Source organism: Cavia porcellus, unplaced genomic scaffold, assembly GCF_034190915.1.
Source record: "Cavia porcellus strain 051 isolate PalLab524CR breed Dunkin Hartley unplaced genomic scaffold, mCavPor4.1 scaffold_1, whole genome shotgun sequence".
Taxonomy (NCBI): domain Eukaryota; kingdom Metazoa; phylum Chordata; class Mammalia; order Rodentia; family Caviidae; genus Cavia; species Cavia porcellus.
This window is the reverse complement of record NW_026947484.1, coordinates 82,308,895-82,328,408: the sequence shown is the minus strand read 5'-3', so window position 1 is coordinate 82,328,408 and position 19,514 is coordinate 82,308,895. Positions and strand designations below refer to the sequence as shown.

Here is a 19,514-nt window from a genome sequence, read left to right as displayed (position 1 = left end):
TTAGCAACACCTTGTAATATCACCTGCCCTCCATGTAAGGTTCTCTTTCAGTGTTAAATGTTTTAATTGTCTTCCTGAAATACACTAGGATCTAATTCTGAATATGGGTCTGGAAGCAAAGAAGCACTGGCATCCTTTTGAAAGGTTAATGAAGTCATTATAAGATCTTTAAACAAGAAACAGCCAGCCTCTCAAAAAGGGGGCAGAGGGTAAGCTGGTCCAGCTGGCAAGGAAGGGTCCATAGAATTTGAGCCCTCAAAATAATCACAATCATTGCAATTACCAAAATGCCCCATTCTAAACCTAAGGATTTCTGATTAATTGCAAACTTTTATATATGACTAAATAAGGCTGTGCCTTTAACTTGTGTGACAATGTGGCAATTTATAGGACTGAAAATAGACCTGACTTATAAATAACATTTTTTTCCTGTAGAGACAGAAGTTAACAGATTCTTTTAAAGCACTGACTTTGTCTAGTGTCCTAAGCTATAATTTCATTTTATAAACATCCAGAAGGAGGTAGCTCTCTGGCCAGTCTTTAGGGCATCAGTCTTACTGAGAGGATCTAACTTAGCTACTATTTTGTCTCACAAACACTTGACTTTAATAGGCATTTTAATTCCTAGTCATAATTTAAGTAACTTTTCCAATTTCATGCCTGAGACCATCATTTTTTCATTTCCCTGTAGGTCAAGGTCATCACTGACTTTTAATGTAAAGCAAGTCAGATAATTAAGTCCCACATCCTATCTTTGGGCATCACTTTCCTGACGCCACTTTGGCTTCAGTTACAGTCTCAGTTTTGGTTTATCCATGAAAACAACAAGAACAACAAAATTACTCAAAATATTTCACGTAGACGATTAAATGCCAGGACTATGTGCATATAAAACTACTGAAAGGACTGATAGATAAAGACTATTGTGCCAATAGTTATGTATTACCTCTCTTTAAAAATATCATTCAGCTCTGTGAGATGAGAAAACAAGCTCAGAAAGGCCAGAAACCCGCTCACCACTACAGGAGAAATCCCATTTGCCCACACTGGTTGCCGAGACATAAAATTGATTGGTATCAACGGAGAGAAACCAATTCTACCCTCCACGGGAGGGAGAGCGGTCTTCAGTCTCAGCAGGGAGTCTCAGGGTTGTGCACCCCAACCTGGGCCGGCGCGGCCCCACCCCCTGGCAGGGGGCGCGCGGAGCATCCAGAGCCCGGTCTCACCGGGGAGCGGAGCAGCGCGACTCGGCGGACTGGAGGGCCGAGCGCAGGGCCGCTCTGGGGGGCTAAGGAGGGGGTGGGGCGCCGGCGGGGGGCGGGGCAGCCCCGCCGTCCGCTCCTATTGGCCGCGGGCTTCCTGGTCCATCCCACCATCTGCCGCTGGGCGACCCTTAAAGTGTGCGGAGCAGGTGTCTGGGTCAACAACTTTGCGCGAGAGTCGGCGTCTGCCGCGGCGCCCATTCATTGCCCCCGGCGCCCTCCTGTCCGGCGGGAAGGGAATCGGGCCGGGCGCGGCCGGCACTCTGAGAACTGAGGCCGGGGCAGGGGCCGAGAGCGCTGCCGACCCCCGCGGCCGGAGTGGTGAGGGTGGCTGCGTCCATGCAGTCGTGCGCCAGGGCGTGGGGGCTGCGCCTGGGCCATGGCGTCGGGGGTGGCCGCCGCCTGGCGCGGGGCGCGGGCCCGAGCTGGGCGCCGCGGGGTCGAGAGCGCAGTAGCGGCGGCGGGGCGGGCGGCGGGACCGGGACCTCGCGCCTCCTCGAGCGCCTCCTGCCCAGGCACGACGACTTTGCTCGGAGGCACATCGGCCCCGGGGACAAAGACCAGAGGGAGATGCTGCAGGCTCTGGGGCTGGAGGTAAGGACCCCGCCTCCCCCGGGCTCTCTGGGGCTTCCCCTGCGCCCCCGGTTCCGCCCGCGCGGCCTCCTCTCCAGCCTTGCACTCCGCCGCCCTCCGCGTGCGTCCCGGGCCAAGCGCGGGCGAGCTTGCCGGAGATCAGATGCTGTCTCTCAGCAGCTTACTTTCTGCTACGAAACTTTCCTCTGGACCTCTAGCCTCAACGCAGTAACCGTGCAGATGAACCCAAATTTTGTAGGAAGAGGAATAAGATTCTCCCCCTCCCCATACTCCCCCATAGAGTGGGTTTGTCCGGTTGTGCCTAGTTGCAGACTATAAAATCCAACCCGGAGTGGCCGATTCACCACCAAACTTCATGATTTTCTTTCTTTAAAGAGTTCTGGTTTGCTTTTTTTTTTTTTTTTTTTTTTTTAAGAAAGAAACTCTAATTGGGCGATTTAAATAAGGTTCTCACCAACTTTTGTATACAGATGAAAAACAGGTAGTTCAGAGACATTTTCGGGAGCCTTTTGTGTTCACTGACTTGCGTTTTTGTTTCAGAGCATCGATGAACTGATTGAGAAGACTGTCCCCGCTAGCATCCGCTTGAAAAGACCCTTGAAAATGGAAGACCCTATTTGTAAGTGGCCAGGAGTGCACCCTTGGGTCGCCTTGCTCTGGCCCTGCTTACTTTCTGGGATCTCTGCAGGTCTAGTTCCCGGGTAGGATTGCTCGGAACTGTTAGTGAGATTGACTAAAATGAACAGCAGCGGTTACTAGAGCAGGGAGAAAGAGTTAAGGTAGCGAGCTGCTTTCTCGATTTGCCAGGCACCTCCAGGGCAGGCTTCTCCTATCCTTTGGGTGGAGAAGTGCTGTTACCTCCTTGCAGATCTGGATAGACTCAAAAGGAAAAAGAAATTGCCTGAGATCATGCCACTGGGGAAGCCACAGATTGGGAGTGGGGACCAGACCGCTGGCCTCTGTAGCTCAAGCTTCATGTCACCACGGATAGCTTTGTGTTTTTTTTTTTTTGTTTTTTTTTTTTTTTGTCTTTTTCCTTTATCTCCAACTTTTATTGCCTTCTGAAAAGGGTAGTTATTTTTCAGATCTGATTGTCTTTTATGTGCCTGTGCGGGCGTGCGTGTGCGTGTGCGTGTGCGTGTGTGTGTGTGTGTGTGTGTGTGTGTGTGTGTGTGTTAGAGGTTTGTTTTTGAGATCCAGTCTCACTGGGTAGTCCAGGTTGGTGTGGATTGGTGATCCTTCTCCAAGTGCTGGGATTACAGCTGAGTGGCACTTCGGCCCCTTGGAGTCCTGTGTTTTTATGTGAGTATTTGGCTTCCATCTTGATCACGAAGACAGAACTGAAGAGCATCTGAAAAAGATCTCAATTGATTGTCTCACTTTCAGTCACAGAGATACATATTTACTTCTGGAGTACAGTGATCTAAGAGCAGCTGTTTTGTTTCCCTGATATAAGAAAGGATTTATAGAATGAAAGAATTGTTTTAAAGTGGATAACCTGACATGATCAAAACACATTATGCACATTGGGACAGAAAAAGTGAAACAAGGGGAGACTAAATAGGAATGGGGCAATGGGAGGAAAATGATTAGAGTGTCAATCATGCACGGAGCTGTCAAGATGAAGCCATTAGTGTATATAACCCAAATGCAGTAATAAAACCTGTGATAAAGGAAATAAAATGAATGGAAAGAAAAAACTGAAGTGGCCCACTGGAGATAAGGAGTCTGCCCCGGGGCACTAGTTGGGCAGTGCTGTTCCTCCAGCAATGCAGGAATGCTGCCTTTCTTTTCAAGTCCCTAGGCCCGGACTTGCTCAGAAAAGGGGGTCTGCCCCTGTTGTCTAGTTGAGCTTATTGAATCCCAGATATAGCTGGAAGCCTTGTCTGTCAATTTTAGAAAATCAGAATTCTGATTCACGGGCTTTAGGAAAATTGTGTTTGTGTGTATATTTTTAAAGCAAGTTATAGGTGAGTATTTGAAGGAGTGAATGCCTTCTTGAGACTTTCCAAGTCAGAGAATGTTTAGACCATCTCCTTTTAGCTAGATGCTCTTTGAAGAGTGTTAGTGACTTGGAAAAGAATCAAAGTTACATGTCCTATTTTAGTTTACCTGTTTGACCAATTTGACCATCAGGTGACTCTTCTCCCCTCTTGTTGGAAGCAGGCACCTGATAAGTAATTTGCCACTTGAGTGTAAACTTTAAACCTAGCAGTTTTAATGTGATTTTGGGTTGGTTTCATCTGGTTGATCTGAGGTGACTCAGGGAAAATACTGCGTAGTCAGGAGTACCCTTTGCTTTGATGCACGCTTGCTTCTTGGAACTGTGAACAGAGTTGGAGGGAAAGTGGCAGAGGATGTGTTTGCAAGACTTGCACATTTTGTTCCGAGTATGCATTTATTGTGGATAATGAATGCTCTCCAAGTGGGGACAGTGAATTTGTTGATTAACCTCTACTAGCATTTCATTTAATGATGTAGCAGCAATATCCAAATTTATTCCATGTGAGTGCTGTGTTCTAGCTCAGTCAAAGATTTGGACAAAGTATTTACCATGTACAGAGATAACTAATAAAAGCAAGTTATGACAGTCTTAATTGCTTTCCTTGCTGCCTAAAAAGATTGTGAAAGTTGTAAGCAGCGGAGGCATTTGGGTTTGTTCTTAAGCATAATTGAATCAAGGTGCTTTTCATGTCTTTAGTCCTTATTACAACCTACATGGCAAGTACCATTATTTTGCCACCCCCACACCTTCTCCCCCCTCATACCAGGGATTGAGCTCACAATTTTGCACTTGCCAGGCAGTAATCTGCTCCGATGAACTATATTCCCCAGCCCCTCCCCTACTTTTTTTTTTTGTCTTTTTCGGTACCAGGGATCGAACTCACAACTGCCTGCTTGCAAGACAGGCGCTTATGCCACTAAGCTAAATCCCCAGCCCCCACCTCCCCTACTTTTTGAGATGAAATTTGCCTGTTGCTCAAATGGGTTTTGAATTCAAGGACGCAGGTCTCCTACTCTCATTTCCTTACCCGACCTGTGGCATTCCAAGTAGCTGGGAATACAGGCAATGCCAGGTTATTATATGTTACTTTTTTTTTTAATTTTAAAGAGAATAAACAAAATAGAGTAAAGCCAGTCAAAATAGAACAATGATTGTGATAACAATGGCTACCATAGTGTCTTTTGTTTTCTTCAAAACAGCTGTGCATACCACCAGACATAATAAAATCAAACAAAACAGAATAAAACCAATCAAAACAAAACAATGGAAGCATTATAGGACTTCAAAACCCAATAGTAGGAAATCAACAATGGGAACCATAATATATCTTATTATTGTCAAAATAGCTGCCCATACCATCAGATATAATAAAATGAAACAAAACATCTCAGAATAAAATGAAACCTAACAAAACAATGAAAACAATACAGGAATTTGAAACAAGATAATAGGAGATTAACAATGTTTACTACCTTTCCTTTTTAGATATTTTCTCTTCTATCACTTTCAAACTATCAATTGTACTTTTTTTTTTTTTTTTTATCTTTTGGAGGCAGGGTCTCTCTATGCAGTTCAGGCTGGCCTTGAGCTCACTTTGTAGCCTAGCCTGGTCTTGAACTCACAACGATCCTCCTGCCTCAGCCTCCCAAGTGCTAGGATTTTTTTTTTTATTGGTACCGGGAATCAAACTCATGACCACCTGCTTGCAAGGCAGGTGCTTATGCTTCTGAGCTAAATCCCCAGCCCCCCAAGTGCTAGGATTACAGGCATGAGCCATCACACTCGGCTACTGTTGTACATTTTGGATCCCACTAATTCCTCCAGTTTTTTTATGCTAGGGAGACAACACGATGTTCACCCTTAAGAGTCTGAACCATTTTACTCATGAGCATGATCTCAAGTTGCATCCATTTACCTACAAGAACCTCAAGATTATCCTGAGTAATTCTCCATTGTATAAAAATATCATATCTTATCCATTCTGTGGTTGATGGGCAAGCTACCCCTACTTATTCTGATTTCTTGTTGCATGGAACATTCATTGCTTTATCTCCTTTGACTTGCATTCTATGAGTATCCTTTCGAGTTAAAATATGTTTCATGTATACATCATATTGATGGATCTTGTTTCTTGATCTGCTCTCCCTGTGTTTCTTTTTATTGAAAAATTAAGGCCATCTACATTAATGGTTATGATCAACATGTACTGCCTCATCTCTGCCATGCTATTCTCCTGCTGTAGGCACCCCACTTTTCCTTTCCATTCAGTTGCCTGCCCTGTTTGGTGATCCCCCTCCGCTGCTGTTCCTGGAACCATGATCATCTTTTATCTCTCTTTAGAATGTCCATCAGCACTCTTTGTAGGGTTAGTTTGGTGGTCATGATTCAGTTGTTTTTTGTCATGGAAGTATCTTGTTTCTCTATTAATTTTGAAAGATAGTTTTTCAGGGTACATCAGTCTGGGTTGGAAGTTGTTTTCTTTTAGGATTTGAAACATTTCACTCCAGGCTCTTAACTTGATGGTTTATGTTGAGAAGTCTGTTATGATTCTGATGGGTTTTCCTTTATAGGTGATTTGTTTCTTTTCTTTTCTTTTTTTTTTTTTTGATTTGTTTCTTAATAGCCTTTAACATTGTTTTTGGCTGAATTTCTGGGATCTTGGTTATTATATATCTGAGTGTAGATTTATGAGTGTAGATTTATTTTGGTTATGGCTAATTGGAGTTCTGTATGCCTCACTTATCTGTATATCAGGTCTTTTCCCCATGTTTGGGAAGTTTTTTGCTGTTATTTATGTAAATAGTTTCTTTATGCCATTTGTGTTGACTTCTGCTTTTTCACTGACGTCTGTCACTCTTTATTTTTCTTCATGTTGTCTTGCAGGCGTTGAATTGGTATTTTGTAGTTTGTTGGGTTTTTTTATTTTAAAGAGAATAAAACCAAGCAAAATAAAACAATAAATCCAATCAAAGCAAACCAGTGTAAGTGACACAGGACTTCAAAACATTAGGAAATCAACAGTGGTTACCGTAGTGCCTTTTGTCTTCAAAATAACTGCAGATACCTTCAGACATAGTAAGAATCAAACAAAACAGCAGAACAGAACCAGTAGAAACAAAACAATGAACACAACAAAGGACTTCAAAACATGTATTAGTAAATCCAAAATGGCTACCATGGCATAGCTTGTTATCTTTGAAAAAGCTGCCCATGCCATCAGATACAACAAAATCAAACAAGATTACAGAATAAAACTCAACAGAACAATGAAAATGATACAGGACTGCAAAAGAAGATAATAGGGAATTAACAATGGCTACTACTTGCAGAAGGAGAGCCTCCATAGATGCAACATTGCATATTGTTATCCTCTCAATAGATGATAGATTACTGGCTTTAGACCTGCAGAGTCTATGAAACACTACAAGCATTAAGTTGTATTTTACCTCAACAGCTATCTCGAACCCTATATTTCTCCAGGTCAGCAGGTCACTTATGATGAGGGGTAGGGAGGTTGGCTCTTCTTGTTCCCCAACCCATGCGCCCATGTACCTGAAGGGGCTGGAATCTGGTTCCTTGCAGCAGCCAACGCATGGCACTGATTTGCAGGGAGGGCTTGCATTCTTGGTGACTTCTTGTTCTCTTCCCTCGAAGTCCATGAATGATGCTGATTCATGGGAAAAACTGGCACCTGCCTGTCCTGGCATCCCTTGTGTGGTGCCAGTTTGCAGGGAGGGCTTGCTTCTTGATCAGTTCCTTGTTATTTTTGAGACCTTTCCTTTCACAATCACTAGGTGCTTTCCTGGTCTGAGAGTTTGTCTTTAGTTTTTTTTTTCAAGCAGATTTTCCAGCTTTCAATGCAATTTTTAATTTCCTGGATATCTCTTTGAGTCTGTTTCATGCATTCTAGTTCTTCTCTATGTTGTTTGTTCAAGGTTTCCTGCATTCTCCTCTGCCCCTCTTTTTTGTCTATGTTGTCTTTACATATACTCAGCAACCCTTTTATTCTGTTTGTCGTTTCTTCTTTTACCTAAGATTATTCTGATCTGATTTATAGCCTCATGAAGTAGTTTCTTTATTTTAGTTGCCATCATCCCAGAAACTTCATATGTGTGATTTTCACTTTCTTCCATGTCCATATCTCTTGGATTTGTTCTATTTGGGCTGCAGGGTAGAGATTGCCTTTTGCTCCTTCATCTTGACATTCTCCTGGGTTCATCCAGGCAAGTGCATTGTGGGGTCCCAGACACTTCCCACATTGGCTGCCCCTCCATAATGTAGGGGAATAGGTCAACAGGCACCTGGGTTAAGAGAAACTCAGGTTCCCAGCGTGGCAGTGAGGTATGGGGCGGGCTTCTCCAGACCCACATGGCTACAATGAGGCTTCCGTGGTGGTGCATGGTGGCGGGGCTGCTGCTTCTGTCAGCCTGTGTGTCTATATCAGCATTCCTCCGACAGAAGCAGGTATACAGGGGCCTGTTTGATTCTTCTGGCTCACACTGGCTGCCCATGGGAAGCAAACATCTCTAATAGTGGCCTGTGGTTGCACCAGTGTGTCTGGCTGTTTGTCCTTGCCTGTACTGGTTATTTGAGGGAAGCAAGCTGCTCTTTGGTAGCAGACATGCAGGGGTCTATATCTCTTTTAAAAAGGCACACAGAAGGCATGGTGACATGTGCCTGTAGTCCATTGCTTGGGAGGCTGAGGCAGAAAGATTGCCCAGAGTTCAAGCCCAACCTGGGCTACATAGTGTTTGAGGCCAGCCCGAACTGTGTGGTAAGAATCTGTCTCAAAAAGCAAGAAACATAAATACATGTATATGTGCATACAGAACATGTAATTTGCCCAAGGTCACAGTTAGTGAAGATGAGATGCAGACACTCAGGCTGTCCTGTTGCACTGCCTGTACTCCAGCCACTACCCTTTGCTGTCTTCCTGGTGTCCTGTGCAAAGTAGAACATTCCTGTTTTGCTTGTTTTTGTGTTTGTTTTTGTGTGAAGGTTAGAATCTCAGTATGTATCAAGGCAGGCCTTGAAGTTTTGATTCCCCTAACTCAGTTTCCTGAGTGCTGGGATTACTAAGGAAGTATAGTTTGCCGAAGTACACAAACCCTGTTACACTGGAATCACTGCCATAGGCCAGCTGTGCAGTGGCAGTGAGCCAGCATACCAAGGACGAGATGTAAGAGCACCCAGGTCTGCCTCCAGTACTGAGACTGAGTACTGATGGGTAAAGTGATGCTCTGCTGGACAAGCCTGGGAGAGGCTTCTGCAGACATAGGGACCCGCATACACAGGAGGGTGTGGAATCACAGTATCAGTAATGTGTAAGTGTTTTTTCATTAGTCACGAAGGATGGCCTCCCTTTAGACACCTCACAAAGTGTCTTGAAATAAAATACTTTGATTATCTACCAACTGACCTCTCAGTCAATCATTAGCCACTCAGTTCAAAACCTTATCAGTTTAAGCGGGCATGATGGTGCACATTTTAATCCCAGCACCCTGGGAGGTTGAGGCAGGAAGATAGAAAGTTTGAGACCATCCCAGGCAACTTAGTCACTTGTGAGACCCTGTCTCAAAATTAAAAGTAAGGGCTGGGCTATAATTCAGTGTGATGGTCCTGGGTTTAATCCCTAGTGTGCCAAATTAAACAAAAAATAAAACCAAGAAAGAAAAGCAGTTTAACCTAGTTCAGGTGAATTTTCCTTTCCCCATTCGCAGCCCCCTAAAAAAGTCTAGAAGGATATATATCAGTGGAAGCATTGGTTCCTTAGGTGCCATCATGGGTGATTTTAGCTTTCATTACAGTGTGGATTTTCTGCAGTCCTGTCTTAGCTTTGTGATTAATACATATCAAGCAAAATGCTTTCTGAACGGAGCCAGTCACTTAGGCTATAACACGCCTCTCTGTGTAGTCTTTTCTGAGGTCATCTCATAGTAGCCAGACGGAACTAGAGTGAACTAACTTTAAAAAAAGCCACGAGGATTAAAGTTTACACAAAACCGAGCACTGCTTTCCATGGACATGTTTTGGAAGAGGGAGGAGAAGGTAACCTCCCCAGTGTTCAAACTACCCAGCTAAGGATGAACAGCTGAGCTGTCAGAGTGAGACTTCAGATGAACTTTTGAGGACAGAGTGTTCTGGGACTGATTGTTTCATAGTGGTTTTTAATAAATGGTTAATGTAGGGCTGTGATAGGGCAGGGGTGTTGTGTAATGTGGCCGCAGGTGGTAACTCTATCACCCCATCTGGTTCTGCACTCCCTTGTCTGACCTCAGGGCACCTGGAGTGGGGCTGTGTGCCCCAGCAGGTCCTCAGTGTATATCTGGGCTCTCCCCTGGCCATTCCTGACTCACTCCTTTCCTACTGATCAAAATCATCATTCTTAAAACTAAAATAGACTTTTATGAAAGAACTGCAGAAAGAAAGGTTAACTAGTTGAGAAAAGCCAAGGCCTGTTTATTCTGACCTTGCTACAGGAAGAGTGAGACTTGAATTTTGGCAGAGAGGAAAGCTTTGGAGTGGAAAAAGTGAAGGCTTCAGGTATGCTCTGGAGGGAGGCTGCTGGCAGAGATGCTATAGGATGGCCCACTACAGAGGATGTGGCCGGGTATAGGGGTGCTCGCCTGTGAGGATCATGAGTTTGAGCCCAGCTTGGGAAACTGCAATTTAGCAACATCTTTGTCTCAAAATTAAAGAAGTAAAAAGGATTGGGGATGTAACTCAGTAGCTCAGTGCAAAGACTGTAGGTTCAGTCCGAAGTACTGTGCCCTCCCCACAATAGTGTGTTTGATGTGATTCGTCTATGGTACATGTATGGTTTTGTCCCATTCATCTTAAATCCAAAATGGAATATAAATAAAGGGAGCTGCTGGCTCATGAAGTCCTGGCCATTTTGAGCCAGTTGTTATGAAAGTTCTTCTTCAATTTCTTTACTTGTCACTAGGGATGGCAGGCTGACCTCCTGGGTTGTTTACTGTAGATAAGGGTGTTAGTTTCCTGGACAGACTATGGGTGAAAGTTCTATTTTTAAATATGTCCTGGCCATTGTCCATTTATATTTTTAGTCCCTCATGGTAGAATTCATTCTTGTGCTTACATCTTTTTGTAATTATTGTTATTTTGTCCTTTATTTTTTGTCTGACAGGGTCCCACTATGTAGTTCAGACTGGCCTAGATCACTATGTGGCCCAGGCTGGTCTCCACTCACAGGGATCCTCCTGCCTCAGCCTCCTAAGTGCTGAGATTACAGGTGTGTGCTACCAAGCCCGACTATTTTGTCTTTTTGAGACAGGATCTTGCTTCTGTAGTCCAAGTTTGCCTTGAACTAACGATGTAGCCCAAACTGACCTCAAACTCATGGCAAACTTCCTGCATCAGCCCCCCGCTGCCAGGATTACAGGTGTGTACTACCACACAAGCTGACTCTACTGTTGTGAGGTGCAGGGGAAATATACAGTGCATGTTTAAATTAGAAAAACTTACTAGAGTTAAAGTTACATTGCCACGAACAATGAGGTAAGAGTTCAAAGCAAAGGGGAATATTTGGAGGGAGGTTAATGACAGTGTCTTATACTATAATAATTTTTAACATGGTTGGGTGTGGTGGCTCAGACCTATAATCCCAGCACTCTGGAGACTGAGGCAGGAGGATCATTGCAAGTTTAAGACCAGCCTGGGCTACAAAGTGAGCTCAAGGCCAGCCTGACTGCATAGCAAGACCCTATCTCAAAAAGACAAACACACACACACACACACACACACACACACACACACACGATATCACTGTATTTTTTGATCACCCCACATTAATCAATCTTCTGTGGCAATTTCTGTCAAAAACATTGCAGTGTGTCCTCATGTACTTGGTTCACTGGCTCTGGCACGGTGCAGTTTCTGGCTCTTCCCCAAAGTCAGGATGACTATGAGAGGTGAACGTTTTAATCAATTCAGGATGTTGAGGTACCACCATAGCAACTAAGGGCACTCATGCAAGATAGTTCCAGAACTGCTTCAGGAAGTGGCCAGAGTATTGGGCTAAAATGTGTTCAAAGCAGCCTGCTGGGGATTTCTTACAGGGGATTAATGGCAGTGTGTCTTTTACACTAATAATTTTTTTTAACAAATTTAAGCATTCACTGTAGTTTTTGATCACACTTTGTATATTAGAATAAACAAGATCACTACTGTACGCAAGAAGCTTCTATCTTAACCTCCTTATTATGTTGAATCTGAAGGTTAAAAAGTTCCAAGTACCATAAGAACCAAGGATAAAATGTCATGAGTGGTATGAAATAGACAAATGATATATGAAATTGGGTAAAAAAACAGATTTCTGAAATAGTACTTGAAATTATTAAAAACAAAAATGATATTTTCACATTGACTTTGTTTTTTTGTGTGTTTTCCTAAATATGCTATAAGAGAAAGAAAAAAATTGGAGGTGGTAGTGCATGCCTGAAATACTGCCCTGGGAGAGCCTGAACTACTAGTAAGACCCTGACTTAAAGAAAAAATAAAAAGCCGGAGTGTGGTGGTACACATCTTGTAATCCCAGCACTCAGGAAGCTGAGGCAATAGGTTGGTACAGTTTGAGGCCAGGCTGAACTACATGAGACACTCTCAGGAAAAGAAAATTTAAAAAAAAAGGAAAAACCTTGAAAGAAGTTCATTTGCTAAGAGATGACAAACTGCCGTGTGCACAGCATACCTAGGAAAGTACTTCAGTATTGTTGTACAGCTGTCTTCACTGGAGTCTTAAATGTTGCCACTTTTTAATATTGACTCTTACAGAAAAGCCATGGTATAGATTGTCTTTTACCAGATGAGAAGTTAATACCAGTTCAGTGGTTAAAACAATAGTGTGTACTGTGCTCCCAGTTTCTGTTGGCCATGGGTTCTAGAGCAGCTGGTGGTTCTGGCCAGGAGTCTCCTGAGGTTAGGGTCACACTGGGTGGCCCTTCACTGAACTCATGGACATGGATCTCTCTAGAAGCTGCTTGAGCACCCTCATGGAATGGCAGCTGAGTCCATGCGAGCCACAAGCTGTCCTTTTCATGGCCCAGCCTCTGCAGTTCCATAACTTCACTTACACAAATGGTGCTATGCACACCAACAGTCCTCAAGGACAACATAAGATTTACAACGCAGCGTAGCGGATTTATAGTCAGTCATTGAGGGAAGAAGAATTCATTTTCAACTTTGGAAGGGAGATGCGCACAGTGTACCCCCACAAAGTCACGGTTCAGAGTTTGGGGGCTCAGTGGCATGCAGATTTTTCCTTAGAGCCTAACTAATCATTGTTTGTGGAAACCTGGAATGTCAAACTTGATGGAAATGGTAAATATCTCTGTCACTGTTTTTGGCAGGCGGTTTTCACATAGCCAGTCCTAGAGTGTTACTCAGTTCTCCTTTCTGCTGATTGGCTGCTACGCCAGATGTACCGCACCCCTAACATAGCAGGGTGCTGTACCACGCGTAGCTCTCACCAGTGTTCTTAGTTTTATTCTTCCTAAGATGCCACCAAAATGCCCTGCACCTTCTAACGCTTTATTAGTACAGTATTTTACAAAGTGGCATAACTGTGGAAGACGTAGCATATTGAGAGTTTAAACTATAAAAACAAACATCTTTCTTTCTTTCTTTTTTTTTTTGTCTTCTTGAGACAGGGTCTCACTATGCAGTTCAGCTTGGTCTTGAGCTACTTTGTAGTCCAGGCTGATCTTGAACTTGCAGCGATCCTCCTGTCTCAGCCTCCCAAATGGTGGCATTACAGGCATGCACCACCATGCGTGGCTAACTAAAATAGGCATTTTTCTGACTGTATCTGTAATTCCCAGTTTTTCACAATTCGTGGGTATTCTAGAAAGTAAACCCTGTGAATTTTGGGAGTGTGCTGTAAACAAATTTGTAGAAGAAAGGTTTTTTTTTTTTTTAAATAGAATTCACTTTTTAAGAAGTCTTTCAGGTTTATTGCCAAATTGAGCAGAACGTACAGAGAATCCCCTACAGACATCCCCATTAGTAACATGTCCCGTCATTTGGTGGACCTGTATTAATTACTACATCACCACCCCAAGTTCGTAGTTTGCGTAAGGGTTCAGTCTTGGTGTTATATATTCTGGGAATTTGGAGACTTTATAATCTGTTTCCACCACTGTGTCATCCAGAATAGTTTTCAGTGCCTGCAGACACATTCATGAAGCTACCTGTGTCCAGATGTGTACATACTCTCTCTCTCCTTCTCTGTCTTTTTAGATAAGTACGTAACCCAGACTAGCCTCAGACTTGCTGCTAAGCCCAGGCTGAACCTGAACTACAGTCCTCCTGCTTCAGCCTTCCAGTGCCGGGATTATAATTGTGTGCCATCACACCGTGACATTCTCTATCTTAAGTTACAATGAATTCTATGTAACTAGAGCTATCAGGGTGAAATCCGCTACGCTGCGTTGTAAATCTTATGTTGTCCTTGAGGACTGTTGGTGTGCATAGCACCATTTGCCTATACATGAAACGCCCTAGACTACTCAGCCTTTTGGTTTATGAACTAATGTTGCCAATTTGTTGAACTGCTATTACCGAATCCGCTGCTGTAGCTTTCTTGGTTTCCATTCCACACACACCAAGAGGCTTCCATGGAAGATAACTGCTTTAGGCACTGGCTATACAAGCCTCTGGGAGTCAGAGATACTAAAGAGGTGGTCCCCGACTATGGATTATACCTGACAAAGATATTAATACAGAATAGTCCTGTGGTTTTGCAGATGGGATGTGTTATCTGGCTGAGGTTGTGGCATCACAGCCATAGGACTGGAAATATGTGGTTATTGGAGGGAGGGTGAGTGGACTGTTAAGTTACAGAAGAGCATGGAAAATCGCAGAAGGTGTGAGACCACAGTTGGAAGGGCTCAGAAGCATAAGGGGCCCCTTCCTCTAAGTAACAGGGAGACTTCAAAGTCATTACAGAAGGCAGAGATAAGATTCATACTGTATGTATAGGGGGCCCCAGGCTCAGAGGCTGGGAAGCCAGCTGGGAGATCGTTGGTGAGTTCATATGTGCAGTGTTAAGGACTCCAGGGCAGTTTTAGATACATATGACATATACTGAAGGTGGGAGTGGTAAAGGCAGAGAAACCTTCAGGCTAATGCAGGTCTGACCCGAGTGGGAGGGAGAGAGAGAAAGGAGGTGGTACACAGCAGTGGTGGTGAATGTATGGCACACGTGCCACACCCGGGCTGTTATTATTATAGTTGAAAGCTCAAAGAGGTTCTCCTCTACTGCAGCACAGATCTGAGAAAAGAAAGTTTCAGCATGCCAGCTGAAGGCACCATGTGGGGCGTATCCTGTCTCACAAGATTTATGCCAGTTCTCAAGGGCTCAGTCTGTGGCTGTGGGCTGTGGTTTCCCACAAAAGTGATGGTTGATCCTGAGAGGTTGTAGGTGTGGCTGTCGGTTTCTAGGCTGCGTGTTTTGTAGGGGTGCTGATATCATCTTCCAGAAAGGGAGAGGGAACAAGACGATGGTCCTGAAGGAAGGAGAGGTGGAGTCCTGCATAAGCAGAACTCAGTTGGAGATGTTGGTGGAAGCAAGTGTGGGAGAGTCGTGTGCAGAGCTGAAGAGCGAAGAGGGGAAGTTGCAGATTCAGTGAATCTTCAGAGTAAGTGAATGGGCGTGAGTGACATTCCCAGGAGGAGTATAGGAAGTGGAAACCAGGATGCTGGGGATCCGAGCACAAAGAGGATGCGGGCAGAGTGGCCTGAGATAAAGTCACTGTAACACATTTTCAGCAGGTAGTTGTAACTCCAGTGCTATATTCTAGACCTTTGTCAGGTGTGAGAACAAAGGAAGTCCACATAAATTTAGTGGCCCCTCCACGGTGGCAGCACTTGAGAGGCTGCCTGTCTGAGGCACTCAGCCTGCAAGGTAGGAAGGGAGAGTCTTTGTCTTAGGGCGAGTGGGGTTTCCCAAGAGCTGAGGTACATCTGAGGTCAGCCCAGTAGAGGACCTGCTGAGACTGGACAGTGGATTTGAAAGGTGCATTAGGACCAGGTTCTCCTCTCTGGTATCATTTAGTGACCATTTAGCAGAAAGAGAGCAATATGGTGACTGACTTCAGCTGAAGTTAAGAATTGGCAAAATCAGGTGCCAAGGTCCACTAGTCAGCTCAGGTCAGCTGGGCTCGTGGAGAGACAGGACAGCCCCATGGGCACTGTACTCGGAGGCTCAGTGATCAGGGTAACAGGAGCGAGGGTCTGACTTGGGCTTTGGGGCAGGTGCTGGGCAACAAAGCTGTGAGCAGCTTACTGTAGGTCTGTGTTCTTTACGTCATCTTTCCAGTTTCACTGGGCCTTGCTTTAGTCAGTATCAGTTATAGGATCAGTGAATACATTTAACCTCATTTTGATAACTCAGGTTGGTTTTGCTTATTAAGCCCAGAATACAAAATGCATAACAAGAACTTTTGTGTGTGTGTTGGAGGGAGGGAGGGTCTTGCTGTGTAGTTCAGGTGGTTTTGAACTCACTATGTAGCCCAGGCTGAACCATGGCGATTTTCTTGCCTCAACCTCCCAAATGCTAGGATTACACGTGTGTACCATCACGCCCTACACAGACTGAGAATTTTAATCAGAATTGTCAATGCCTATTTAAATACTAGTTAATTAAACAATGAGAATAAAAATCTATGAAAATTGAAATTATAGTCTCTACATTATTACACAAAACTTTATTTTAAAGAGAAAAAAATAAAATTTCAAAACACCATTAGTGGTTAACAGTGATGAATACATTGTGTATTTTTCTTTAAATCACAAACAGTAGAAGATATTTGCATTTAATTGTCTAAACAATATTAGCACAAATCATTCTTTTCAATGAACTAGGAGAAATCAGTATTAATTATCATATATATATAATGTATTTTTTTTTTCTTTCAGTGTCTCACACTGGGAGACAAAAACTTTTTTAATAGTGGCAGTTTTCCACTTCTGAGTGTTTCCTTGAAGCTCTTGTTTTGGAAATTCAGTTAAACCAAACGTAAGAACAATTTGTACATTGATTTGTCGTTTATTTATTTTGTGATGGTTCAGTTATCAGGACTGCTGAACTGTCTGTGTGTGAGACCTCAGGTCAGTATTTATTGCAGGCGTGTCAATTCTCTGTTTTCTGAGCACCTACTATGTGCCTAGTATCCCACTATTTAGTGAGATCTTGGATTGACCATATGACTTTCAATCTATTAAAAAATCATCTTTCCCTTAAACAAGATATGTGGATTGTTCCAGTTAGATTCTTAGAACATACTTTCCTTTTCTTGTTCTTTTTCTGCAGGCCATAACAATGTACCCACCAGGCAGCAAGGAGGAAAAACAAATCCTCAGATTTTCATTTCACAATAACCATTTGGCCTGATAACATGATAAATATTAGGAAGTGCAGTGTTTCTCTGTTTTCTTAGGAAGCTTTCCTAGGTGAAGTGAAAAGAGGCTATGGAGGCCTCCCACAGACCGGAGAATTCAAGTGTAAGGAGCAAAACAGACCTGATGTTCTCATCCCTGCTTCCCTGTGGCTTCGCTGTTGATCTTAGCTGCTGGTGGGATGGTGACAGGAATGGTGTCTTTTATGTGAGCAGGATGACTGAGCAGCCTCCTCCTCCCACACAGACGAGGAGCTTCAGTTCCTTCCGGCGGAGGTGGCCTAGGAGCCCCTGGCCTGTGAGGATGGAGGACTCGGGCAGTTTACTAATTGTCTAAGCAGGAAGATGGGAAGAGCGGGCAGAACTAGGTGAGGGGAGTCTGAGCTGCAGGTCAGATCTGTGCCATTCTGCTGCCCTGGCCAATGCCCACACTTGCTGCCCTCTGCCAGTCCCTGTGGATTTTCAGTGTGAAGTTTCCATTCTGTTTTGTGCTGAACATATAGTGTGGTTTGGTTTTCTGGCATAAACCAATTCTATGAGTGAGCAGACTTTGGCCATGAAACCCTCTTCTGCCCAGGGAAGAAACTTGACAGTAGCAGGGTGTACACTGGGGAAGGTGGGTGAAACGAAGCACTCTGAGGAAAAGAAAGGGGTGCTGGAAAGGCCGGTGAGAGCAAGGAAGGATGAAACAATAGGATGGTCTTTGTACCCCAATTCTGGCTTCCCCTTGGAAATATCAGAAAATCTTCCATATATCATCATCGATTGTCAGTTTATTTTGAGCAGTACCCACCCAGGCACCACCCGAGTGTCCTGCACAGCTTTGAAGCAACAGTATTTGCATGTTGGCAAGAAAAATCTATCCAAACTATCTTCAGCCCCAGCTTTCCTCCTGAGCCTCTGCCAGAGAAAGGCTTTTCTCAAACTGGTGACATTGTCTGAACAGATTCAAACATGAGTGTGTTAGTTTTCAGTGCTGAGGGTTTCCCTGGAGACCTTTTCGTGGCACCCTGGCCAGTGCACAGAGTGCAGGTACGGGAGGGAGGCTCTGCCCCTGGCCAGTGGCCACTCTGCAGAAAGCTCAGCTCATTGGCCTGCCAGGAAATGGTGTCACCTACAGGACCCTGCATCTGTACACGTTTCCTGAGAGGTGTTTTGTTGTAGGCATAACACTGTAGTGTAATTTGTGAATAATATAGAGACATTGTCTTAAACGCAAAAGCACAAAAAGATATGTGGGGAAAGGGAGGACTTCCTAACCTCAGTTTTTTGTGAATTATAAGAGTCTGTTCAATACAAGCATGCCAGTATATGTATTAGTTCTTTTTAAAATACAAGCGATAGCATAATATAAGCACTGTGTAGAATTTTAGACATAGCAGGTTAGATTTTAAAAGTAGCAAAAGCAAAACATGGGTAAATTTTCCATATAATTAAAAAAATGTAGGGTTGTGTTTGAAGTATTGGGTTAAAAATGAGTTTTGTGCATATGTGTGTGTGTGCTGTGCATCTTTTCTTTTTTGGAGACAGGGTCTCCCTATGCAGTTGAGGCTGGCCTTGACTTTATTATATCTCCCCAACTGTCCTCAAATGCATGGTGACGCTCCTACCTCAACCTTCCAAACCCTGGGATTATAGGCGTGCACCACCATGCCTGGCTGTGTCATGTGTCATGACTCAAGGCCCACCCCATCCATTTCAATAATATTTTTCTAGTTCCTGGGAAAATTCATATATGTAGGAGATTAAAACCTAGTTATAGCTATATATCAAGTATTTAATGGCTAAATTGGCTTCTTCCTGTTAGGAGGCATTTGTTTGATCTACTAGTTCACTCAAAGGCCTTGTAATTTAAGCACAAATGTCAAAGGAGTTGCTGCTAGATTCTTATGTGGAATTACAGGAAGAGGAAGGATCACTGATTTCTGGGAAGCAGGAACAGTGCACGTCTTTACCTGTGAATTTTTTTTATGAAGCACCAGATGCCCCCTTCATCTCTATTCTTGGTTCATTAGGACCAGGGCATGATGCAATGCTCTGAGGCAGAAGAATCAACAAGGTCAGAAGCCAGTGGATGCTGTGCAGGAAAATAATTTACTGCTTATGTTCCTGAAGGATTGCTTGAGTTCTCTCATCTGGGGTGCCTGGAAAGATGACAGCTTGTCTCCATGTGGTTCTTAATGCATGCTAGCATTGTCATTCTGTCTCTGCCTCCCTGGCTAGTATTGTTGTAGCTTA

General features: G+C 43.8%; 1 protein-coding gene across 1 annotated transcript in view; it reads left to right on the top strand.

Moving 5' to 3' along the window:
- Positions 1–1,409: 1,409 nt before the first annotated feature.
- Positions 1,410–19,514, top strand: part of Gldc (glycine decarboxylase) — a 120,505-nt gene continuing 102,400 nt past the window's right edge. Inside the window, exons 1-2 of the mRNA XM_003472172.5 lie at positions 1,410–1,856; positions 2,397–2,475. Of these exons, the coding sequence (XP_003472220.3) occupies positions 1,602–1,856; positions 2,397–2,475 (334 nt within the window). The 5' untranslated portion in view covers positions 1,410–1,601. The remainder of the gene's footprint in view (positions 1,857–2,396; positions 2,476–19,514) is intronic.